We start from the raw sequence: 26149 nt of genomic DNA, 5'->3' as shown, positions 1-26149 counted from the left end.
AAATAGCCAGTTTATAGCATTCAATATATTGTTCTGGAATTACCCGGGAGAGGACAGTTACTCCAGTGCAAACAAATAAAATCTATAATTAAATCAAAGATTAATGCAACCGATACCCCATTACACCTTTCTGTTAACTGAAGAGATCATGAAAATTACAAAGTCAAGGAAAATAACATATATATATTTTTATAAAGTCATAACAAATACAGATGTAACAACTATATAACACTATGAATGACTAAATGGCAACATGGATTGAAATCTGTATTAACAGCTTATTTATGACCAGCAATCCAAATTTACAACTTGTGCTATTCATAAGACTCACATCACCCAAAGTAAAATGTACTTATGTAACACTGGAAAAATTGCAGTTCCCTTGGTTGCCTGCACATCTCTGTCTATATTTGTTTCCCAGATTACTGAAGGAAGCTGATTTCATGCAGATAAACATCTATAAAGAACTGCTCTAAACATGGAACTGTTATGAGGATGTAGGATCATCAGCGCCCATTAGTTGCCATACAAGTGGCACACCTGTGAGAAAACCTGCTTACACTAACATATTAGAAAAAAATTGTATATTTTTATAAATTGCACTGTGCATAAAATACTGTAGCAGCAAGTTGGATTTTAATTTAGCTTCCACCATCCTCCATTCCAACTGTCTGTTCATCTCGCATTGGCATTGAAAGGACTGCAAAGAATCAACCTTGCTCCTCTATTCTGAGTGATTTTCAAGCCACGCTTAACAAGACCATTGGGTCGTATTCCAGATGTGAAAAAACTGACAACTCTATGACATTTCTCATAATAGAAAATAGAATGTAAACAGAGCATCTTCTAGCAACAGCAATTCCTTTTCCCATTGTAGAAGCAATATAATCAGTATGATCTTTGCACATTCTTTTTCTTGTTCTCTCATTTTCTCTTTTATTAATTGCCTTATGGAATCACATTGCACAGTCAAATTCCTTGTGTAGCTGGCCAATAAAGCTGATTCTGTTCTGACCAACACAATAAATTGTCCAACTTGACACAGAATAATGTGATCTTTTTGACTTGTTCAACTGGTTTCCCACATAATTAACAAATTACGTTCATCAGCTTTTGCAAGACCACTTCTACTACAAAAGACTATACTTTTTGTTTTGCCAGTGTTTACAGCCAATTTATTTGTCTCCATTTAAGTTTCCTCTGTTCAGCCAATGTAGGTGAGTCACAGAATACAGTAGAGTTGTCAGTATACATTACTACATCACCATCTTTAACTGCATAGGGCAGATCATAAATAAAAATGGCTAATAACAGTGGGCCCAAACAACTTCCTTGTGGAACTCCACAAGACGGTTCCTTTTTCTCGAAACTATCATTTAAAAAAATACTTGCTGAGTTATATAATAAATAAATAAAAATTGAAAGACCGTAACATTGTAACTTTGCAGTAAGTGATTAATGATGTCAAAAGCAACAGAAAAAAACCCAAAATACAGCACCAACAAGCTTCCTATCATCTAAGCATGTTAACCTTTTATTTGTTATATGAACCAAAGCCATGTGTGTAGAGTCTCGAGATCTATATGTATGTTGACCAAAAGTAAAGAATTTATTTCCAATAAATAAATAAATGAATATTGCATCTGATTAAAAGTGATCCTTTCAAAAACCTTGCTCAGCACTGGGAATATGCAGAAAGGTTTGCAGTGAAGGCTGTATTTTTGTTCTTAGGTAATGGTATCACCTTAGCCTCTTTCCATAGATATAGCTGTTGTTGAAAATTTGACATAATGGTTTAGATAAAAAGCTGTCAGAACTTTAAAGAATTGTTCTGTCTGTCATGATTCGGTTCCGCTGCTTCCCGTCCGGCTTTTATTTTGATTCTACTTCCTGTTTTTGTTTCACCTTAGTTTCGATCTTTTTACGTTCTTTATCACTCACATTAGTTTCACCTGCTTCGTTATTATTTGCACCTGTTTACACCTCTATTTAGGCAGCGTCCTCCCACCAGGACGCTGCCAGATTGTTCTAGACCCCAGCTCTGACATTCCAGCATTTTCTTTGGTTTTGGTATTTTGTGTTTCTGATCTCTGACTGTTACCTCGGACTATTCTATTCTGCCTCGTCCACCGTTTCTGACACTGTCAATATTGTCTGTGCCAGAGGCAGGAGCATAACCTCCTCTATCTTTTGATTAATTAAATGATTGTCCTTCGTTATCTTGTTTGTTACTAGACTACAAATATAATTAACATTACGTGGTTTAATGTCAGATCTCAGACTCTTATCCTTATTAACAAAGGGAAAAAAAATTAAGAGTTGGCCACCTCATGTGGCCTGTTATTGAAATGGCCCACATCAATAACATACACATGACAGCTATGCATTGTCTTATTAATTATTTCATTCAGGATTTTCCCCAATTTCTTTTTATTATCAGCGGTTGAATATTTTAATTTATAATACTTTATACTGGTGTGAAGGCAAGTGGAGCCAATTAGTGTAGCAGGAGTCACATTGAGAAACAGACTCTAAAGTGGACTTGCATACAGCAAGTGTGACATTTGTGCATCTATAAATAATGACTTTTGTGCACATTATTTTAAACTGCATGAGGCATTTATTTAGCTGTTTATGGCATTCAATAATTGCACATGTCTGTCATTTGTTTTTGAATAACTTTCAAACTAATAATGATATCAGTTTGATGCTTAATGCCAGGGGTGTGTTATTCACGGTCAAGAAATTATATTGTGAGGATCAAACCATCATGGGAATATTGCTTTTACAGTAGGTGTAATGGCATTGTGGGGAAAACTGAGCTGCTTTGGTGGAGATTTGTGCTCTCAGAGTGCTGTCTATTGGTTATGATTGTTATTATGGTTGTAATATTTGTTACTATTATTAAGAGATGGAACACATACTCACAGAATGGCTAACTATTCATGCAGTAATCACTGTTACATCAGTAGTAAGCTATTTTATTACAGCCATTTAACTGCAACACCTCTTCCTCCCTCCTTCTTCTTCTTTTTAAAATTACTATTATTATTTTCATTCTTCCACTAAAACCTCTTACTAGTGAACCAAGAGTTGCTGTTGAGATGATACTCTGCCCCGTCCCTGGCACCTTGTGTATATGAATCAGGGGCACCCTGGGATATCTTCTAGGGCGGACAACATGGGGGAGGAAGGTTGGGTCACTCGAGCATCTCAGAGCTGCATAATACCAGTGTCAATAGCCAAAATAAGTATGAAGCATGATAAACAATAAAAGACGCTCAATTTAATAACTATAAAACAACAGTACTGCTATCCTGACAGTCCTTACCCTGCTGAGATGCTCTGGAACTCCCTGATGGTGACCTGTTCTCGTTCTTGCTCCAGTGCCTGTGGCTCAGGGTGGACACACTGCCAGTACCCCCCTTGTCTTTATTTATTTATTTGTTTACAGCTTTTTCTTTTCTCCCCCTACTCATAGCTCATAGCTGCCTGGCTTTTTTCTCTCTTCTCCCTTCTTGTAAATATACATAGTTATATATTTATACATATTTCCAGACCAAATAGAGTTGAACATACCCTCACAACACCTGTGCTGTGTTGTTTTCTGAATGTTTTGTAACTTGTTTGATCTTCCATGTCCTTTCCTGTTAATGTCCTGTGTTATTTGTTACACACACAAAATGGAATAATGCTTTTAGATGATTGACAGTTTACTGTGTGCTCTGACCACTCTTGGCTCTGCAGGTGTTTATGTAGACGTCTCATCTCCAGCCTAAACTTGGTTGCCACTTGTCTCACTTTCCTTTTCTCTCCCTTTCTTAATCGGTTGTCCTTCATCTAGTTCCTTGTGGTGGAGTGTTAACTGACCGCAGAGGCACTATTCTCTCTCCTGGATACCCAGAGCCATATGCCAACTATTTGAACTGTGCCTGGAAAATTTCTGTTCCTGAGGGAGCTGGCATCCAGGTGAGAGGACACCAGTGCACATCTTGTACTTTCTGATGAAACATTAAAACATTTTTACATAGTTTAAATATTCAAGAACTAGCAGTTTTACTGCCCAAGTGCATTTGTTTCCAGTTATTTAATATCTTTCTGTATTTTTCAAGCTTTCTTTTACATTTGTATTAAATTACTTTTCCCTTTCAGATTCAAGTTGTGACCTTCGCCACAGAACACAACTGGGACTCGCTGGATTTTTTTGACGGAGTAGATGGCAACGCTCCAAGGCTGGGTAGCTACTCAGGTAACTGATACAAATGAACTTGTTGTCAGCACCCTCTTGAATTTTAATCATATGTTAAATGGCCCAGCAGTAGACCAATGTAGTGATGGCGCTCATGACATTTGGCATGTCCTTTAAGAATGCCATTTAAAAACCAGTAAAGAAGAAAAAAAATTCCATCTTCCATCACATAATGTTCCTGTCTCTGCAGCAGAGATCTTCATAATCTAGCCATTGTTTCAGTCTTGAATTTAGACAATGTAGTGTTACCTTAGGGCTCATGCTAATGAAAATGGTGCTCTTGCCACAAGGTAATCTATGAGATACAGGCCGTCACATCATTTTAGATGCTGAATTCTAGTATAAGAGAATCTGGTGTAGTGTAATGACTTCTGCCTCTGTAGCTGCTATCAATTTATTAGACTAGATGTCAGATTTCTCAAAAGGTTGATGTCTCAATTTGGAAGAAAACTCTTTACATATTGTAATAGCTCTTCAGTACAGTTCTTGCTGTGCCTGACATTAGCACAGCGTGAAAAGGCTGAGGTATTTTAAATAGCTGGAAATCAATTTGATCTTAAGCTAAACTAATAAAAGTGATTTTGGTTATCTATAAAAGACAAACCACTGGAATAGAGAAAATTATCTTGTACAGAATATTCTGTACTGCAAATTCCCTGGAGTTTCATTTCTGGGCATAACTTGTATTCATGGGTGAAATTTTGTGCTTCGGACTTCTCTGACTGAAGCGTTGTATACGAGTTATTCCTTTTATACTGTATGTGTTTGGCTTTAGTCATTCTGTATCAGTACCTGTCTCTTCCCAAAAATGAAGAGGATTTGTCTGTTAGTTTGAATTTATAGCCTATGCATTATCTGTATAGTGAGCATCCTGACCATGGAGTATTTGTATAAATTACAAAACACATCTATTACCTTTTGTAATTTATACAAATACTCGTTCTCCTGATTAATTGTATTTCTTTCTGTGAGCGATTGTCTCATTTATTGTATTATGTAACTTAGTATCTGCACAATAGGTTCTTTTGTGCATATTAATATACTCAGCAACTTTCATTTAGAAAGGCTATGAAGGTGAAAAAGCTGCTGCCGAAGGCCACAGTATTCAGAAATGTCTTAGATTTTGGCCCTGGTTAAAACAAAGAATTTGTCTCCAGACAATGATTTAGCATTACTAAAGCAGAGTTATTACCATATGTAAATTATTATCTGTACTGAGGTGCAGTGTACCATGTGTTCATTGTGATCATGCCTACATGTTTTTGGTTAGCTCAGACACTGAAATTCTGTTGTCGTACAGTAGACTACTCTAGATACTACTGTACATGATTTCTCCTCCCTCTCACAATAAGCCCACCACTTAGCTCATCAGCTCATCAGCTATCCCCTTAATAACCTTTATGAATCTAGTGGTATCCATTCATGATGGATTAAGGGAGTCCTCAACTTTGTCTGCAAAATAATAGATGTAGTTTCTAATATAACATAATATGATAACGTTAACAGTGAATGATAAAGTCTTTAAGTAAATAACGGTGTATCAGACCGTGTCAAGCACAAGGTAGTTTAAGAGGCATCCCAGGAATCATTACTTAAATCCTTATCCTGGCCACCATCTCTTAATTTCTTCAAGTGAAGAAGGAGAGAGATTATGCATATGACATATTATATAGTGTGATATCTGCAGGTAACTGAAGAGCCAAGATTTTGACAAATCAAATGTTTGATGTTGTTATAGAAATTTACCATCAGCAACTAGATTAGAAACAGATTTAATTCCCCTTTTGTGCCGAGTTATGAAAGTAGCATCATATGAAGCTGAAGAAAAGTTGGTGGAGTGAAAGATCATTTGGTTTGAGCAATGTTATCTTTCAAGAGTGATGACTGAACTTAAATGAAGCTGATTAGAAACATTTGCAACCATAACTCACTCTGGCTTTCTACATGAACAATTAGGTATGGTCTTAACTGCCTTCTGTTTATTTTATAATACAGGTACAACAATTCCCCAGCTGCTGAACAGCACCTCCAACAACCTGTACCTGACATTCCAGTCTGACATTAGTGTATCCGCTGCTGGCTTCCACTTGGAGTACACAGGTATGAGGAGAGACGGCTTGTCTGACTGCTTGCTACTTTATCTGCTGTCACTTTGTGTCTATGTGTCCATCTGCTGCTGGCTTCCAGCTGCTGCACAGGGGTATAAGAAACAAGAGGGACAGCTGGCCTGGGTGGCACAGTTGGACAGGAAAAAAATGAATGTGAGGGAGCCAGAAGAGTTTTCAGTCTTTGTATCAGCTTCTCTTGCATGCTGGCATGGTATTCTCCACCAGTGTTGTTTTTAAGTCCTAATATGGCTTGAAGTTACTGGACCCACATTTTTTATTTTGGGACTAAACTAAATATCTCAGTGGGGTATTCACTTAAGGGCACATTTGCTAAGGAGCATGCTAAACATTTACTGTGCACTAACATTTTAATTTAATTGAATTTTAATTTATAAATGGAAACAGGGCTGAAGATCTGCAGGTGATGCATGGAGGTGTATTTTTATTTAATTATACAGTCCTTTGTGACCAAATTGTTAATTTCATCACAGACACTTTCCTTTTGTCTTTTTTTGTGTCAGTGTAATTTTCCTTTGGTTTTTTTTTTTGTGTCTCAAACGTTAGGTAGATTTAAAGCTTGTGCTTTTTCTGTCTCCTCTTCACATTTCGCTTCCTACTAGTTTGCTATTTACCACTCACATAACATTAAAGCAACTTACTAAAATGTGTGACTGCGTGAGACCCACTGTCACTCATTTTCTGTGAAGCACTGTTCATCATGGGCAGTGAAAAAGCACAATCACAGGAAACGTAAGCTATCAGTCAGGTCCCACAAATGTGGTGCAAAACAAAAGAAGCATGAAAAAACATTGCTGTCACTGAATCTGTCCTCACTGTCAGCCATGTCAGTCCTGCGAGCATCGTACCACTGTTGAGAACAACTTCACAGTCATGTTTCTTGCAGTCAGAGCTTCATTTCAACAACAGCCTTCTCTTGCTTGGGACCACTCTGTAGACGTGTTTCTCAGTTGGCTCATTTTTTCCCAGCCCTAACCCCTCCCCCACCGTCCCTGCCTACTGCTGAGAATCACTTCAGTGCCATATCTGACAGTCGGGCCTTTCCTCTGTATCTGTCTTACACTTCGCCACTGCTGCCCTTGTAAAGTTTATTCCCTAATGCTTTGTGTAAATCAGGGCACAGTCAAACTCCGCTTTACTTTTCCTGTTGCTGTTTGATATTTCTTAGCTTACTTCCTTATGTTTCTGCTGTCTTTTGGAAAATGTTTTTGGATGTGTTATCAAGCCATGTTGCCTCTCTGTGGAACTAAAGTGTTTTTGTGGTCTGTTTTCCATTTTGTAATTTTTTTAATCTACTGCTTATCACATACAGAAATCAACTATGCTACCCTCTTAATTGGTTGTATTGTTATAGCCTTTTTCCAGCTTTAGGTTAGCTTGAACCACACTGGAGTTTTAAGCTATAAATTAATGCTCTAAATGTTCACTACAGTGGGAAGAAAAAGGCAAGAGGGATTAGTACAGACCCAGCCAGGCAGCCATCTGTTTCAGAATGTTTCCTCTGGGTGATTGTTGTACTCAATGGAGACCAGTCATAGAAAGACTGCATCCCACCCATCACCATGCTTCTTAAGAGCAAACGCTTAACCGGCTCACCTAAGGCAGACAGCATGCTATAGTTAAAAACAAAATTGGCATGCTCTCACAGGCACTATGGTGGTCCTACATTGGGCAGGTTACAGACATCTACACTGATCAGCCACAACATTATGACCACTGGCAGGTGAAGTGAATAACACTGACTATCTGTTACAGTGGCACCTGTCAGTATGTGGGGTATATTAGACAGCAAGTGAACATTCAGTCCTCAAAGTTGATGTGTTGGAAGCAGGAAAAAAGGGCAAGTGTAAGGATCTGAGTGACTTTGACAAGGGCCAAACTGTGATGGTGAGATGACTGGGTCAGAGCATCTCCCACACTACAGGTCTTGGTGGGTGTTGTTGGTCTGCAGTGGTTAGTACCTACCAACAGTGTCTAAGGAAGGACAGATGGTGAACTGGAGACAGGGTCATGGACGCCCAGGGCTCACTGATGATGAGGTTGACCTGCTGTAGATTAAACTTTTAACTTCCATTTGTACTTTTCAAAAGATTAAAATTGATTTGAATATTTGTTAAAATGGTTGAAAATGAGAAACACTGTACACTGGTCTCTATGAAGAGAAAGAGTCAGGAGCTGTAGTGGTGATATCACACCTAGAGTGGTGAGGCCATTGAATCTGTCTAAAAAATCTCTCTAACTCATCTTCACGACCACATGCAGTGGTTGTGACAACAAAATGAATCAATTCTTGACAACTTAGAAAGAATCCTCTGACTCTACCCCAAGACCTGTCAGTAATACTATCTTTTTACCACTTTAAGCACATTCCAGTACTTGATACAGTATTTCCTGTTTTCTGTAAATGTTAAGCTTAGTACAGATAATTAATTACAAGTTCAACAGTGTGTGCGTTTGATCTTATTTGAGGAAACACTGTCACATAAATCTGGCAATACCTCCCCTGTTGACCCCTTGCTATTAAAAGGATGAAATTTTTGAATCCCACTTCCATTGCCTTTATTCCAGTGATACAGAATCTGCTTTCCTAAAATGAGTTTATTCATTCTGCTCCACTGTAGTTTTTCCCAGGTTGGTTTTGTGCCTCTGGTTATCCAAGTTTAAAAAATGATTTATTCACAGGTGCACTTGCAGCCCACTAGCAACAGCACTTGTGCCCAGTCTCAGGAAATGTAATGCCTGTGGCAGATTATTCTGACTGATATATAAATGTCAAGATGGTAAAAGAATATTCTTCATGTTTGCTAATTAATATGATCCCGGTTTTATATTCTGTTAATGGTGCGGATCACCTGGTTATGAAACTGACATCACTGGTTGTAAAAGGTTTAGAATGAGAATGACCAGCATAGAGGAAGAATAATTTGTGATGACAATCATCACAATTCATATTTTGATAGTTAATATAGAGATGATGTTGATCTTGGAACAAAATTCAAATGAATGACTGAGGCAGAAGCATGTATTTGTAATTCTTGCCTCTTCTTCACTTTCTACCACTCATCTGAAGCATCTCTTCCTTATCGTAAACTTGTTTGCCTGTGCTGTTGACAACCTGAACCTTCAGTTTGCTGTTGTATTTGTGTACCCTTAAAAGGAGATTTCTTTTCCACTGAATAAACTATTCTGTATTATGTGACCTGCAACTTTTGTTTCTGCATTTACCTCTGCATTTAGATTGCCTTTTCTCATCTGCAGCCAACGTCCTGCTTTTTGAATGCTAAACACTAACAGCTTTTGTACAGGTCTAATTAAAAAAATTGAATGATTATGGAACAAATTTATGCACATATGCAACTGAAAGCAGGAGAAGATAAAATTCTAAGCTACTGTACACTTGGCTGGTGGGCACACTTTGGTGACACAGCAGTGAATTTCATGGGCCTAGATACATTTGGCAAGTTAACCTGCTAAAAAATAGCAGGCATGTTTGATAAGGATGGGATTTGCAGCTGCACACTCAGAAACAGTGGGTGTTGACCTTCTAACAGGACGGTGGGCACCCTATCTGCCAAAATGTGTACTATGACAGTGTGGCTGGAGCCCACCTGGCGCACAGGGAACCTGTGCCTTCTGTTAATGGGCACACACTCTTACCCAGACCACAGCACAAATGTTTTTCTGGGTTTGTTTTTTTTGTGTGTGTGTGCCGAGTTAAGATCTGACACACTGCCTCTGGCTGTGGAAACTAGACCTTTACTGTGGATATGACTGATAAATACAGGCTTCAGTGTAGGTGTTTTACTTAAAGTAATTCAGGTACTTGGTTTTTTACATGTGACGTATAAATTTATGGATATGTGTTCATACTTTTTTGTTCCTGTATATGATAGAAGCAGTTGTCTACATCATTTACTACAGTATATCATCAGTCCTTCATTATTTATTATCCAGAGGAAGGCTCATTGTTCCCTACAGCTAGGACACATCATTTCATGGAACTGTTTAATTTATTGGCAAATGGAGTCATCAAATCACTTGGAAATCTGTTGAGGTAATTGTTTCTTTTAAACCCACCTTTGACAAAACTTTGCATCTTCAACAAATCCACCCACTCCCCCTTACAGTAGCTGTCATATTGTTCCCTGCTCTTTTTCTCTTAGGTTACTGCCTCCTCCCACTCAAATATCCTCTAACATTTACTAGATGCAGAATGGAGTAGCTTCTCTGCGATTCAGCACATGAAGAGATGCCTATAAATTGTTCAGAATCTTCGGTGTTTGGAACTATTAATTCATTGAGTGGGCTTATGTGTAAGTGCTTGTGCATTTGCATGCATTTCTTTTTTTGTGTACGATGTATGATCTGTGCCTACACATACAGTAGATGGCTATACACTGGTTTATTTGTATATTACCTCCCACTACCTCTCATCCTGAGGTCTGCTTACTAACAATGTGCCAAGGTGAAAACTTTTCTGTATATGTGCTTTTCAAAGTTACCACAAAAGCCCCCTTTCTTTCATTTCCCATGTATTACTTTTGGTGTAGCATGGTCACTTATTAAAAGCGGTTTTATGGATCCAAACATTTTATTGACAGCTGAATTGTGTCAGGTGAAAAACTTAGGAATAAGCATTTTCCTCCATTCAAATCTGTGTATTTTGTGTATTCCATTTTAGGTGTTAAGTCACTGGTAGGACATCTTAATATGTGTGTTATTTTGTTTCTGTATTGGTCTTTGAGGGTATTGATAATAGCTGGATGAAGGATGGATGAAGTCTAAATTTGTCATAAAGACCTTATTTTAATATAGCCCAAATCTGGAATCACCATTGCTTTAAAGCCAGTAAAACACAATATCATGCACCTCAGTACCTGGCAAGCGGCACCGTAATCGCTGTCTTCAAATCGAGCTCAAAGCTTCTGTCAAGTAATACTTCAGGGATCGCTTTGTAATTTCACAGTGATTGCTTCAAATCACAGTCGGAAGGATTTTGCGATTACAGTAACTAGTAGAATAGCTTTGTCCTACTTTCTAAACATTATGATGAGAGGAAAGGAAAAAAAGCACTCTCTCATTTAATATGCGGTTACAAGCACATTAAAATGAGGCACTGTGTAATTACATACTAAATGTTTGGTTTTAATTTAATTTTTCCTTTTCACCCTAGGTACTGGTCGATTAAATCTAAATGTTGCCATTAAATGTACAATGATATTAAACAGTGAAACTAAATTAAATGTGCTGAATATTTTCAGGTCTTGATTTTACCTGTGTTGTGCAGAAGAATGATCGCTGTCCACACTTGTGTGTTGTGACTCTGTCCTAAGCAATAGGTTTGGATTCGTGCCCAGAGCCGCTGCCTCCCACTAATGGCCAAAAAGTGGGCGACCGCTACACTGTGGGTGACATGGTGGCCTTCCAGTGTGATCAAGGCTTCTCCTTACAGGTAGGTGAGAGTGCTAGTAAAGCAGATACACACTTCTCTTATGGTTGTGATTTAATTATATCTTACCTTCCTAGAGTGACAGTTTCAAGGGAATACCTCAAAGGATGAGTCTGTCAAGGCTGCATTACTAAGTACATCTTCTGTGACATTTGTGTATGTATGAGCAGAAGAGTGAGTGCAGGAAAGAGATGTGTGCATGCACAAGTGAGGAGTAATTGTCCGTGTATTAGTTCTTGCATTTTTATTTTGCAAGTTTGATTGCTTGCTTATCTTGGAAGTCTGTGTGAGTGTGTACTTGTACAGTATGTATCTGTTACAAAGCACCTGTAATTTCTTCCAGTCCTCACTGTAGCTCTGGCGGTTTTAGCTGTGAAACCTTCCAAAGCCAGGGGCAATGGATTGTGCTAATAGTCACCTCACTACTCCCAGACAGAGTTTTCTTACTGGTCAAGGTGTTGACTTCTTTTCACATGAGCCAGCTGGCAGCTTCTTACAATGTACATATTTTCAGGTTGAATGTCTGAACACTAGAAAGCAGCTAGAAGCCTTTAGATAGAAAGGCGCAAGTACTGGTGAATCTTTTGAGTCCAGGTGTATTTGGGCAGTACAACTGTGCATACATGCCGTGCTTTGATACCCACGTGTCTGTCTTCAGGTTACTGTCATTAGGCTACTGCATTCTGTGGATGAAGAACATGTACATGTGTGTTTGCATATTACAAACATCTTGGTTGCAGGAAACTTCTAAACCTCATTACATTTTGAAAGGATTTAAAATAGCAACAGTGCTATGAATATTTTACAGAGGGCTAACATGTACTGTAATAGTCATCACTTTTAGATTGTTTTTGTATCCAAGTCTGAAGCAAGATGTCAGTAAGTCTGAAACAAGATGTTTGCCTTTTCTTGTTTACCCAGGCTGTAAGGCATCTTAGTCAGACCCCAGGTGGTACTCATGCTGCCCAGCTAACAGCAAGAAGTCCCTCTTCTACACTTGATGCCATCCAGAATGTACACACAAGACCTTGAAAAGAGGATTTTGACAAATCTAAAAAATTTGACTGTTAACTAATTCCAGAGATTCACAGGATTTGTCAGTTTGATCTATTGGTTTGCCTTTTCTGCTTTTTTTAGTGCAGTATTTTGGAGGTGGTGAACATATTGTTTTTTTGTTTGTTTGTTTTCCTGAACAGGGTAATACATATATTACCTGCATGCCTGGTCCTGTCAGAAGATGGAATTACCCTGTACCTCTGTGTTTAGGTAATGTGTTAGTTTATATGGTCTGACATTACCAGCATATGGATTTCACTGAGCTGATATTGTAGACAACAAAGGCATATTTGTTGTATCCAACACAGACTCGCTTTTTTTTTTTTGCATCTTTTGCCTTTCACCTTTTCGCATTGACTTTTCCTTGGTCACCTTTTCTTATTCTTTTTTTTAATTTCTCCCATACCAATACTTTCTTCATTCACGGCCACACAATCTATCAACAGCCTCACAAAGGACTTGTTATTGTATTAGGGAAAGCAACAATTTCATTGCAAGATCAGGGGAGGGGATGATGGGTGGGAGTGGGGAGGTGGGGATTATGAATTTTCTGCTTTGCCCTTCAGTTGAAAATCAATAAGGCTTTGCACCATCTCACTGTGGTGTTTGATATCTGATACCCCTTATGAGAGTCTCTAGTCTCACCCGACACTTCCTCTGATGCTGATTGCCACAGTGAAAGATTGCAGAGATTACTAAGAAAGCACTCCACTTTCTCTTTTGACACCTCACTATTCTGTGGCCCACAGTTACACATGTACACACACACACGGATACTAATGTGAACACACTGACACTGTGAATATAGACACACAGACAAAAACACACCATTTCACATGCAAGTACTCTTTCTGTGTTTTTCATGTAAATGGCCTGTCCCTGTGGCTTTCACAGTTCACTGCAGACATAAATCCCAGCTTCACTGTTAACAGGCCTGTTCTTGAACGTGCGTGCTCGCTCATTAGCTTAACTCCTATGCTCATTTCCACTGCATATTCAGTACCCCAGGATCTGTGTTCACTTTATTGCTGATAAACTCACGTTGAAGAGGTCGGATGTCCTTACACAAACACTATCACTTCCTCACATCCTCATAAGGACCTCTAACCTCAACTTTCATTTCATAGACAAACAGGTCAAGCGGGTTTCCCCAACCAGGAATACATTAACAGCCTGACATACTGTACATAGGTTTTGGCCTTTGTTGATAGTCCCAAAAGATATAGCAGCAATATGTGTCTCTAACAATTTACTACATAAATGTGCATGTTGCGGTGGTGAGGGAAAAGACGAATTATTGAGCTACAAGTTTACATTAATACCTCTTGTAGCTGTAATTATATTACAACTGTGTTTCTATAAGACAAGTAACCACAGCAGTGGGAGGATTAGTGCAACCTTGACAACAAACTGAAGAGTTCTCTAACATGTAGTCAAAGAAAAGAAGTGGGACATTGCAGGGGTGAGGGTGAGGTAATCACTTTCAAGCACAACTGTGGTGCTACATACTGTATATTGAATATTTACTTCCTCATTTATTTTAATTTAAAGCACCACCAAACAAGGAATGTAGCAGTGTCTGTTATCTGTTCATGAATGCTCTTAAGGAACATCCACACAGTCAGTAAGAGATGCACAAGTCACAGACATCCATGAATGCTCTTAAGGAACATAATCCACACAGTAAGAGATGCACAAGTCACAGACATGCTCAAACACCAGAAACACATGTAACCTCCTCCTATCCTAAAACCTATTTGCAGCACTTCTATTTTCTCCCTTGCCCACAAAACAGACCCTGTTACACTCTGTATGCACATAAAACATGCTTATGAGCATGAGGCAATCACTCATAAATTGAATTTTCTTTCACTTTCTTGTGCATGTAACCAACATTTTGCATGTACTGTGAATCGCATACACACAAAGACACCATGCAGATGTTCCCTCCCTTAAAATTCCCCCCTCTAGTCACTGGTTTTCTTTATTTTTCCATGGAGACATTCTCGGAAGAACTGACGTTCTTTCTCCTTGGTTGGTCTCCCTCAGCTCAGTGTGGTGGCTCCATGACAGACTTCAGTGGCGTCATCCTCAGCCCAGGCTTCCCGGGAAATTACCAGAGCAGCCTGGACTGCAGCTGGAGAGTTCAGCTCCCTGTCGGATTTGGTCTGAAGCCCGGTTTCCTTTCTTCTCCTCCTTCTCCTTTTTCTCTTTCTCTTTGTGTTCTCACATGTCTCATGGTTGTGTTTACACCTCTCCTTTCCTTTCAGTGTCAGAAAAGAACCTACTCAGTTTATGTATGCTTTTAACATTCAGTTTAAGTATCATCCAGCTATAGTACTCAAAAGGAACATATGCATTCACTTACTTTATTCATATATTTTTGGGAGTTTTTCTCCAACATTACCTATTTCTTTCTGCTGTTTTAGGGATCCATCTGCAGTTTGTGAACTTCTCAACAGAGCCTGTTCATGACTATCTGGAGGTGCGCAGTGGAAGTCTGGAAACAGGAACAGTGATTGATCGGTTCAGCGGGCCTGTGGTGCCCAACTCCCTCTTTAGTACCACCCATGAGACCACTCTTTTCTTCCACAGTGACTACTCCCAGAACAAACCTGGCTTCCACATTGTCTACCAGGGTGAGTAGATAAGACTGGTCTTCATGGTAAAGTTAACATCCGATGTTATCATGGCAGCAGATGAAAAAGTGGAAGATTGAAGAGTTTGCTAACAAACCACTTGAAGCCCATCAGTCAGGTTAGATACAGGAACACAGATTAGTCCTGCAAGATGCTTCACCGAGGTAAAAGAATAGGTGGGTTGTAAACACGTGAATATTGTGACGTGTGAGACTGTGAGACCTGGATGGAGGGCAGAAAGTGAAAAACAGAATGAAGAGATGGAGTAAAGTCTGTATTCTGCTAGTTTAAACAATATTAGGAGAAAAGGTATAAACAGAAAATCACAGCATATGTGGGACGTGATCCTTATGTTATGAAGAGGGGCGACTTTTCAACAGAACTAAATGACTTTCTTGCTATTGAGACATGCTGTCCTGTGCATAGACATAATATAATGTCTATGGTCCTGTGGATTAATCGAGAAAACATTCAATGTGCAGTGCCTCTCCATATTAGTAAGTCAAAATGATGACGTTTTATCTTATCATTTTGACTTGATAAATATTTATTTGCCCTCGTCAAATTGTAGTTGCAAACTTTTTTGCTGTAATGATTACATATATACGACCTACACGAAATCTATTGTTGTCCAGCACATGTCTGCAGTCGGTTGGGCTGGTGAAGATCTGCTGTCCTTGCAGCTCACCAGGAGCTGATGACCGACAGCTGCTTTGCTGCTGAATGTCTTGCTTTCAGTTGGGCTGTGGTTATGTTTTTGAGTGAAGCATTGACCAGCGAACTGTCTATATGTTTATCGATGTAATTACTAAGTATTTATTTACCTCTAGAGAGGGAACACATACACACACGCAAACCCCCAGCTGCCCCCCAACCCCTGCTCAAGGGACATTGCCACCATGCCGAGCTTTGTGATCCACAGGAAACACCGCACCTCAAATGTGCCAAAGGGAAAAAAAGGGGGTCCAAGGATGTCGTGTCTGTCAGATAAATGTTGCAATAACACTACTGCGGAGATTGTTACATCTTTCCACCATTTCTACAGTGAGAGCAGTTGTTTGTGCATAATCTGTTTATTCTGCAGTGATACCCAGTGCAACCTTTGAAAAAGTCTTTCACTCTTCAGATAAATTTGGTGGCAAAACGCAACTGATCACTCACAGTCGGGAGCCCTAGCGCACTTAATAGTTGCAGTTTCCTGAGACACGACATAAATTTGTAAATACTTGCACGGCACACAGTAATAACACACACATTATTTGTCTGCAGACACATCTGCCAATTAGAGTGCAGTCATTGATGCCGATCACCTTAAAAAGACGAAAATTGATCAGATTAATCGGTAGACCACTAATGTAGATTATCTGGATAGTAATTCTGAGATTTGTTTCCAATATAGGCAGTCTGGTGTTGCAAGCAGCTCACAAGGCAGGCTTCAGTTCTTTGACTGAAGTATTATACGGGTAGAATTTTGTTATTTGCTTCCTGGAGTCTGTTTCATAAACATCTGCTGTGTATGGGTTAGATTGATTTTTCCTCTCCCCTCCCAGCATACGAGCTACAGAGGTGTCCAGACCCACGACCATTTCGAAATGGCATAGTGACTGGTCAGGACTTCAGTGTGGGGATGACCATTTCCTTTGAGTGCCTGCTGGGTTACACTTTGCTCGGAGAGCCTTCTCTCACATGTCTACATGGAGTTAGCAGAAACTGGAATCATCCCATACCTCGCTGCGAAGGTGACTGGCTAGTATCCTTTTTTTATTATTTGTTTAATAAACATCAGCATTAGGTTTCACGAGTGTAGCTCCTGTGCAGTAAAAAAGCAAAAAAAAAAAAATAATAATCATTCAGTATCAGCAGATTATCAGTTATGAAATGCCTTTTCTTTGCTAGTTTACTTCAATGGCTACTGTTTTCACAGAATCAGTGGAATAATATTTAAATAAATGTGTGCTGAGAAATTGATGAGAAAGTCATGCACAGGCCTACTACTTTCTGAGAAACTGAGTAAGGTAAACACAGAGATTCTTTTCCTTTGTCATTACCCACTAAATATAAGGCCTGTGAAGTTATTTTGGATAGAAGAATATACAGTATGTTCTCCAGTCTGCTTGCAGTCCTGTCTTTTACTCTGGCACATTAAAGCATCTGACTCCCCTTAACCACCACTGAAGCACCACTTTACCACTATAAACGGCTGCAGTCCGTTATAATGATATATGGAACGTTTTCAAGTCTTTATGGCAAAGCTTATTACTTCTGTCCCCATTCTAAATTTCAGTGAGACTTCTCAGATGTTGCACACACATAATAAATTACAACTTTCTTCTCATCAGTTAGATGAAGCAGTAAAATGTTTTACTGTAAGTCCATACCGTGGTTTGGTAATTGTCTAAGAAAGTGGTAAATAGTTTTGTTTTGCTCCGTAGACATCGCATTGTCCCTGGCGAATTCTTTTTTTTATCCTGGGGGCAGTGTTTTGGCTTTGACTCCCAGATCAAAGTCAAATTTTAACACATTCCCTCTGAATGGGATATGGCAGGTAGTTTTAGTGTCATGTCATCAAGTTCTTGGCACCCAGTTATAGCCTTCTGCAAGTTTATCTAACAGGTGCATCCCCACCTCCCCCCATTCTTCAGTATCTCAGTGATAACCCAGTAACATGCAGTTATGGTTCGTTTTATCAACAGTTGAATCAGACATAAAAGCACGTTTTATGACTTGAGGTAAATCAAAGACTGGCTTTCTATTTTTATCCAGCTTCTCTGACTTGCTTCCCTCCCTCCAGCTCTTTGTGGTGGGAATATAACATCCATGAATGGTACAATTTACTCTCCGGGGCACCCAGCCGAGTATCCACACTTTCAGGACTGCATGTGGACTGTAAGAGTGCCTCCTGGGTACGGCATCTACATCAATTTCTCTGTTATAAATACAGAGCCAATCTACGACTACATCACAGTGTGGTAAGTTCTCATTTCTCTCTCAATATGATATTCATCAGTCACCATAGCCACATGAATGCTTCTATTGACAGTTATTGGGAAGATATCCTTCTTAATTAGGAATGATTTTTAACGTATGCACCACATTTTTACAAATAACACTTAGCAGTGAGGCAGAAAGCACGTCCATGTCTTTTTATACCCTACACAATGCATTGAACATGAAGCGACTTCCAAAAGGTGTGACCATTTAAGCTTTTAAGCTTTATTTTTAAGCTTTTTAAGCTCCCTTTCCTTTCTGTGTTGAAACAGTACTGCAAAAGCAAACTCAACGCTGAGCACTATGGATTTAACAGTCGGCAAAATGTTAAGGCCACAGGCCAGCTGGACACTTTTCAGCTTTTTATGTGACATCCATTTTAGATGAGCCACCAAGAATCCAAATGTGCGACCTTTGTCTGGACATTTGTGGATTCATTTTTCCCCCAGACAGCTTATTTCCTCGCAGTTCTTTGCTAAAACAAAATAGATTGTGGTACATGATGAAAGAGAAACTGCTGAGTCTGAGTCACTGTGTGTTTGTGTGTTCCCCTACTCACCACGCTTATGGTAAATGTTTCACTCCAGATCATTAGAGAGTGTTGCATAAAGGGGCAGGAATGTGTATCAGCATGAAAACATCAGCTCTGAGCTAGTCGGGGTGTTTGTTAGTATGTGGAAACAGTAGAAACTTGAACTCCATCTCCCATCACTCCAGGAGCTGTCTCTGGCTGTGTGTCTCCTTCCTCCTCTACCTTTTCTGTGGCCTCTCCATTGTACAGTAAGCTTCAGGCACTCATGGAGCCACCCTCATGGGTGATAGAGGAGGGACATAGCATCCAGTGTCTGCGGCTACCATTCATAGTACTGTATAGGAGGAGAGAGCTACTGACACTACTGTTTTCAAATGAAATGGTGCATAAACAGTGTCCCCTGATGGTAGCATTTCATTTCCCTGCCTGACTACCATCTCCTATTTTGCTGATCACTCTGAAATGAAACTGCAACAAGACTGTTCAATATACAAGATATTAAAGGTACACACTATACCAAAAAGCATTTAGTCTATAATCATTCAGGTGATTAAGCCTGGAGCTCCCTGAAAGCACCAGTGATGAAATGTCTTTCTCTTGTACAGAAATAGCGTTTATATATAATAGAAAAGCACTGGTTTTTTTCACATGAATCATTTTTATCCACACAGAAAAGTAAGATTTTGGCTTACCCCACATGCTACACACAACAATTGTTACCCAGCTTATTACTTGTTTCAGATGCATATCACAACAGTAGTCTTACCGAGGTTTGGAAGTTTTTTCCTGCTCTCACCAGCAGAGATGCCTTTGTGTTTTGCTATCAGCTGCCTGCTTCATAAACATCTTCATTGTTAATGACGAGTTCAGTTATCCACCAATCCATGCATTCATCTGTATGTGATAGTGAAGCATGTTGTGATATAGTAAATGTCCTGAAAAATCTGTTCGGAATTTAGATATACTGTATAATACCAGGTAACTGAGAACATTTACTCGAGTAGTGTACTTAAGTTCAATTCTTTACTTGAGTATTTTCATTTTCTGTTTCTTCATACTTGCACTTCAGTACATTTCAAAGAAAAATATTGCGCTTTTCACTCGCTACATTTACTGAATTTGGTAACTATAGGTAATAGTTACTTTTCAGAATGAGCTTAATAAGAAATGCAGTATAATTAAAAGACTTAATTGATCTCTGTGGGAAGTTCACAAGCTACACAGCATTATGTAAAATGCTTCAAATTATAAGCATACAAGGTATTTACCTTTAGCTCTACCTTTACCAGCTGCAACATTAAGTGTGATGCTCACAATAACACATCAATAATTATTAATGTGAACTGTGCTGTTCTGCATAATAAGTACTTTAACTTTTTGTACTCTAGGTATATATTGATGGTTATACTTTTATACTTAAAGCTAGAGTATGTAACTTTTTTCATATATCTTTGCTGTAGAAATCTGCTCCAGAATTCGTCTTCATGTGGAGAGGCTCTGTCGAAGCCTCCTGTTACCCAGACTCATTGAGTAGCACTGGCAGCAGTGAAGAGACATTAGCTTCTGAACGGTTTTGAGCAGGACTGATCTCTCTAACCAATCAGATTTTCAATTATTTCTACTTCATCACTAAGTTTTGTTGCATTCTCATTTCTTGTAATTTCATAATAACAAATACTCGAAGAGCTGAGTGGAGGGTGGCGGAGCGTAGCAGATTGTAATAGAACGTAGTGGAGCAGGGAGAAGGAGTGCTGGGTGGAGCAGAGTGGGTTGATTTGGATTATCATGCTATTGCTACCTTAAATTAAATACCCTAGCTTTAAGTAACATTTTGAATGCAGAGTTTTTACTTGCATTTTTACACAGTGTTATTGGTACTTTAAGTAAACAATCTGAGTACTTCTACCACCACTGTGCATAACACTACATCTACCTGTCCATCTATTTTTATCCATTTCCCTCCACCGACACCTATGGAATTCTTAGGTCCACCCAGGTCAGCTAAAATACAGTATATCTGTAGACATGTTCTGGTTCTACTCCTAGAGCTTCCTCCTAGTCAGATGTGCTCAGTGGGGAAGCACCCAGAAGCATGTACATCTGTGCTACATCAACACTCTCTCTCTCTTTAGGAGAGAATGTAGCAATATGTCTACTCTGAACTCATCCAAAATAACTGGCTTCTCACTCTATGGCCACAACCTGCATAGGCAGCTCATTTCAGCTCTTTGTATTTTTAAATTAGGAACTTCACCTTCAGGCTGAGCTCAGTTTTCAGCATGTCATTTAGTACTATGCCACTTGTCAATTTCATACTTCATTGTACCCTCATTCCAGAACAAGGTCAATAGATGCTTAAACCTTTTCACTTGGGAGCCACAGCCCCAGCTGCCAAATGTGGATGCTGTTCAACAGATGTGTCAGAGCTGACAGGTTGACAACATTTAGGGCCTTTGGCATTTCAGGGCAAATCTCATTGCTGGCATCATGCCAGTGCCTATTTTAGTAACTGCTCCTGCTTTAACCTTAATCTTTGTTTAGTAACTTAAAACATAATACCATTATCTCTGCTTTGCCCCATTTTGATTGTGATGAGACATTAAGTGTAAACCATTCGATTTTTGAGTGTAGACATGTCATTGAACTGGAGATGCAGCAAGCTGCCACGTATTGTAGCTACAGTAATATAGATGTGGGTATAAACACTCATGGACCTCACAGTTAATCGCCTGTTCTATCTACTGTCCATTAGGGGTGAAAATCCAAAAAGGTTGTTATGATTCAATATATGTTATGGTTTTCACATAAGGGCTTTAGGATTTTGTGATAACCATTCATACATTTTCTAAACACTTTTATATTTCCATGGTGATGGAAACTTAGTAATGACCCTACCGTACATGCTTATTATGTACATAGATGTGCAGAATATTAACAGACTCAGCTAAATGTAAGGGAATGAAACAAAGAGGTCACAAAAGCTAGGGTGGATTTTGTGCATTTTTGCAGAATTCTGTATCTTTTTTTCCCTCACCACTAAAAACATTACTCCCCATCAATATGTAACATGGCTGGAGGGGTGAAAGCTTCAACACTAAACCACCTTATCAGTTAACACGTACTTTGACACTGTTGATTAACGTGAAACGTTTTCTCAGATCATTGGAATGACTGCTGGGTCCACAACACTGCTTGGGGATAAGTAGACCTGCTCTTTGAAGTTATTGCTGGCATTTATTCATAAGTCAGTTTGCCTCTTTCTCTTGCTCTCTGTCCTCCTCCTCCTCCTCCCTTTACTCTTTGTAACTCTCTCATTCTCCCTCCCCCCACAACCCCCACTCTCTCCATGTCTCTATCTCTTTATCAGGGATGGACCCGACCAGGCCTCACCTCAGATTGGTCAGTTCAGTGGCAACTCGGTACAGGAGGGCGTGTCCACCACAGCCAATCAGATCCTCATAAAATTCCACAGCGATTTCAGCACCAGCGGTTTCTTTGTGTTGCATTATTACGGTAAGCTCCCCTTTGATACGGCTAAGTAATGACCTTGCCCTATTCTGCTGTAATGACCCTTATTTGTTTGATCTTCAATTCTCCACGTTGCAGGGACCCTGCTGTAGTAATGAAAACCACAAAAGAACAGGGAGAGAGAGAGAGCCCGTGTTTCTATATTTGAACACCTAAATTTTTTCCTTTCCCCCCCAAGTCATTATTTGGCCTTTCTCATTATGCTATGTATTATCCAGTTTTGTGTAATGATAAATGATGAATGCTTTCTTATGCTGTTTTTCAGCTGCACTATTAATACACCCCTCAACAAAAAAGTTGATTAATAATAAAATGTCCCCATCTCAGCTGAATTAGTGATTGGGTTTTGATGATCATGAACAGTGATAGGTGCAATTTATGACCTAATCAAGTTTCAGCGTGATGGAAGAGTAAAGAATGTGCTGCAGTCAAACAGAAAATGCATACACGCACAGGTTTGTTTTCACCCCTTGTGGGGTCTTTACATTGACTTATGTACATTCATTTCCTGGAGACTTACCCAAACCTTAACCATATCTAAACCTACTCTTGACCTAAAGCTAACCTTGAACCTTATCATCAATGACCTGGTCCCCGCCATCTGAGTGTGTAAACAAATTTCCATCCCCACAATGTGAGAAAAACAAGCTAACTTTCTCCCTCTTTCTTTCTTCTTCAATGCTTGTATAAATACACTGTGTGGCAAATGTAAGTCTCTGTGCTCTCCCCAACAGCATACCAACTGAGAACATGTCAGCCACCCCCTTCTGTCGCCAACGCCACCGTCCTAACCGATAATGACGAGTTTGAAATAGGTTTGTCTTATTTTATTTTGCTTGTTTACTGGCTAGGGACAATGATCAGTAAAATAAATTTGCACCAGACATAAAGCAATTTGCTTGGACAGCCATGAGCATAGGAAGCACGATAGGAATAGACATATGAAATGGTTGTGGTCGTTAATTAATTCATTTATTCTCGTGCTAGTTTAATCTGTTGTTTGTTCACTGAAACAATTGTTCGTTTTTATTTCCTTTTCTTTTTGCAAATGTATTAATCAATTGTCTGTAGTACATATATATTCATTTAAACATTTTTTATAATACTGCTCCTGGACTGCACTGTGCTCTTTTCCTTTTGCTCTTATTGTTATTATTACTCTCTTCTTACCCTTTGGGTTTCCTTACTATATTTTGTTTCCTTTCTTTTGAGTGTTTTTCATTTTTTTTTCTGCTTCTTGCAGTAAAATGTTAGTTTGAGGGCAGGGCTAATTACTGTAGTTTTCTTTATAAGCTGTTGGTATTTTCAGTGTTCCAGGGTGGTTAGCAAAGTGAGGTAGAGATCATATGGCTACTGGCTGTCTTATTGTGCATCTTTGAAATCCATTGTAATTTTGATTCCATGTTTGTCTGTGTGGAAGTGCCTTCAGTACTCCAGCTAGCTAAGGGGATGTCTGTCTTCATTAAAAAATGTGTTGATTATTCTTTTAAGTGCGGCTACTGAGGAGGCTTCTACTAACATAGCTCTGTGGGGATGTGTGTGTGTGTGTGTGTGTGTGTGTGCACTTGGCTTTGATGGATTTTTTTTTTATTTTTTATGTCCACTCCTGGCCTGCATGTGTCTGTGTGGTTGTGGGTGTAAATGACCTCATAGGAGACATTATTCATTACTCATGCCTGCCAGGCTTCACCTTGGTGGGCAGTGAGATTCTGACCTGTCGACTTGGAGAGAGGCTACAGATGGATGGAACTCCACCAGTCTGTCAAGGTTGGTCTTTCGGTGTCTGTGTTTATGTCTCTATCGGTATATTTTTATGTTTTTGCGTGCCTTTACGTATTTCCATTCATGAGACTATAGTAAGCTTGTAAAGAGGCAGTTTTTTTGCTGACAGAGCAGGAAAAAAGGATTTTCCTGCGTTCATGATTCTGCTTTTGTTTGCTGTCACCCTTTCTGTTAATTATCTTTTTAAGCTTAGAAGATATCATTGAACTGTCCTTGCATTATATTTACAATTTCTCCCCATTACACTACATTACAGATATTTGCCCAAACGCAGTCTTTCTTGTGTTTGTACAGTACATGTAGTATTCCTATCAATGTGTGTTCAACTGTGTGTGTGTGTGTGTGTGTGTGTGTGTGTGCAAATGCACTCACATTTATGTGTGTTTCCATGTTCAGTTGTGTGCTCACTCTGAGCACTCTGCAAGGAATGGTTGTAGTCAGCTACACCCACTGCTGATGCATCATTTAACTGGCTGCTGGCTGCAAACAGCCAGTTCTAATGTATCTAAACTCACAAAGTCAGAATGCTACCAATCCAAATCCAAAGACCTGCCCTCTCCTAGAATCAACATGAGATCAGCAGGTTCCACTGAGCAGGTTTCTTAGTTTTTTTTTGCAATGTAACAAGGTAGAGGGACACTTGTCCTATCATGTGTCCATTGAAGGAGAGGGGAATTTATATTTTATGCATTAATGCTGCTCAAGTGGCTCAGTGGGTTTGACTGATGTAAAATGCCATCTTACCCATGTTTTTTCAAACAACATGCAAAGTAAAAGAAATGTCTGTGTTGTCTGCATCAGAGATTTTGTTTAGACCAACAAACAAAAGCTATCAGCCACTTGTTGTGCCACTATATCTCTTCTGCACACAACGGAGCACACTGAAACCTTCTATTCCCTGTGGGGGAGAAAAATTTGAAGTGTCCTGAAGTCCTCTGTGTAAACATTTTGAGTTGATAAGCAATTGTCTCTTTTTATTTCTCAAAACTGTGTTCAGACTCGCGATCGCTACATGACAGATACTCAACAAACCCAGAGCCTGCCTTCATAAAGCATTCTAAAGTAAGACTAGTGATTTGGAGCCGATTTGCGCATCCCTGGCTGTTACTATTTGATGTCTGACTTGATATCTTCCTTCTCCCCCTGGAGCGATTTTGGGGCTGACATTGTTTTGCTTCTAAAAGTAAGAATTTGGTTGGTTTTATCTATATGGCAAGTGAGAAAATAAAACATCAAATAGTAATGGCAAAGTTTAAGATGAGTGACCTGACTGGCGACCTATTATCTGGAGGCTCCTCACAATGTTATATTTTAATAATAAATGATACACGCAGGACTGGATAGGTGTATTAATGTATGCAGAAAGGTCAAAGAGACCAAAAGCATAGTAATTTAGTTAAATGTTTAATAATTTATAGAACCAAAGAGCTGTGAGGTCCTGCAGCATTTTATTAGCTTGTTAAAGAGTGCAGACTAAAGAGACATGGGGAACAAATGAGGGAAAAGCTTCACGGCGTACTGCATCATACTGGTCTGGCATACAAATGTACTGATCATATTATCCTGACATGAACAGAATTATAGCAAAATGCTTTCCACTGCTAAACCTCACTGTTTGTTTGAAAGTGACCAAATTAGCGGATCAGCACCAATATGAGAACTCTAGAATATTTTTTTGTGTTTCTTTTGTGCCAAATGAGGGCAGTCACTCTTTTGAGAGTACTGGAAGATATTTCAAGCACTCTCATTTTGTTAGTCTTGCCAGCTCACCTTCTCATGTGTTGCTGACTGCACAGAGCA

General features: G+C 39.2%; 1 protein-coding gene across 4 annotated transcripts in view; it reads left to right on the top strand.

The window, feature by feature from the left end:
* Positions 1 to 26149, top strand: part of LOC109958184 (CUB and sushi domain-containing protein 3-like) — a 229504-nt gene that overhangs the window by 140278 nt on the left and 63077 nt on the right. For 3 of the 4 annotated variants that reach the window (XM_020596613.1, XM_020596612.1, XM_020596610.1), the window contains 12 exons: positions 3845 to 3969; positions 4153 to 4249; positions 6245 to 6349; positions 11709 to 11827; positions 13021 to 13090; positions 14930 to 15046; positions 15310 to 15519; positions 17070 to 17258; positions 18311 to 18488; positions 22407 to 22552; positions 23302 to 23382; positions 24221 to 24334. In XM_020596613.1, coding sequence (XP_020452269.1) covers positions 3845 to 3969; positions 4153 to 4249; positions 6245 to 6349; positions 11709 to 11827; positions 13021 to 13090; positions 14930 to 15046; positions 15310 to 15519; positions 17070 to 17258; positions 18311 to 18488; positions 22407 to 22552; positions 23302 to 23382; positions 24221 to 24334 — 1551 coding nt within the window. The remainder of the gene's footprint in view (positions 1 to 3844; positions 3970 to 4152; positions 4250 to 6244; positions 6350 to 11708; positions 11828 to 13020; positions 13091 to 14929; positions 15047 to 15309; positions 15520 to 17069; positions 17259 to 18310; positions 18489 to 22406; positions 22553 to 23301; positions 23383 to 24220; positions 24335 to 26149) is intronic. The other variant, XM_020596611.1, reaches the window with a different exon arrangement.

The sequence above is a fragment of the Monopterus albus genome, unplaced genomic scaffold (assembly GCF_001952655.1).
Source record: "Monopterus albus unplaced genomic scaffold, M_albus_1.0 scaffold31.1, whole genome shotgun sequence".
Taxonomy (NCBI): Eukaryota; Metazoa; Chordata; class Actinopteri; order Synbranchiformes; family Synbranchidae; genus Monopterus; species Monopterus albus.
This window is presented reverse-complemented; position numbering and strand designations above follow the sequence as displayed.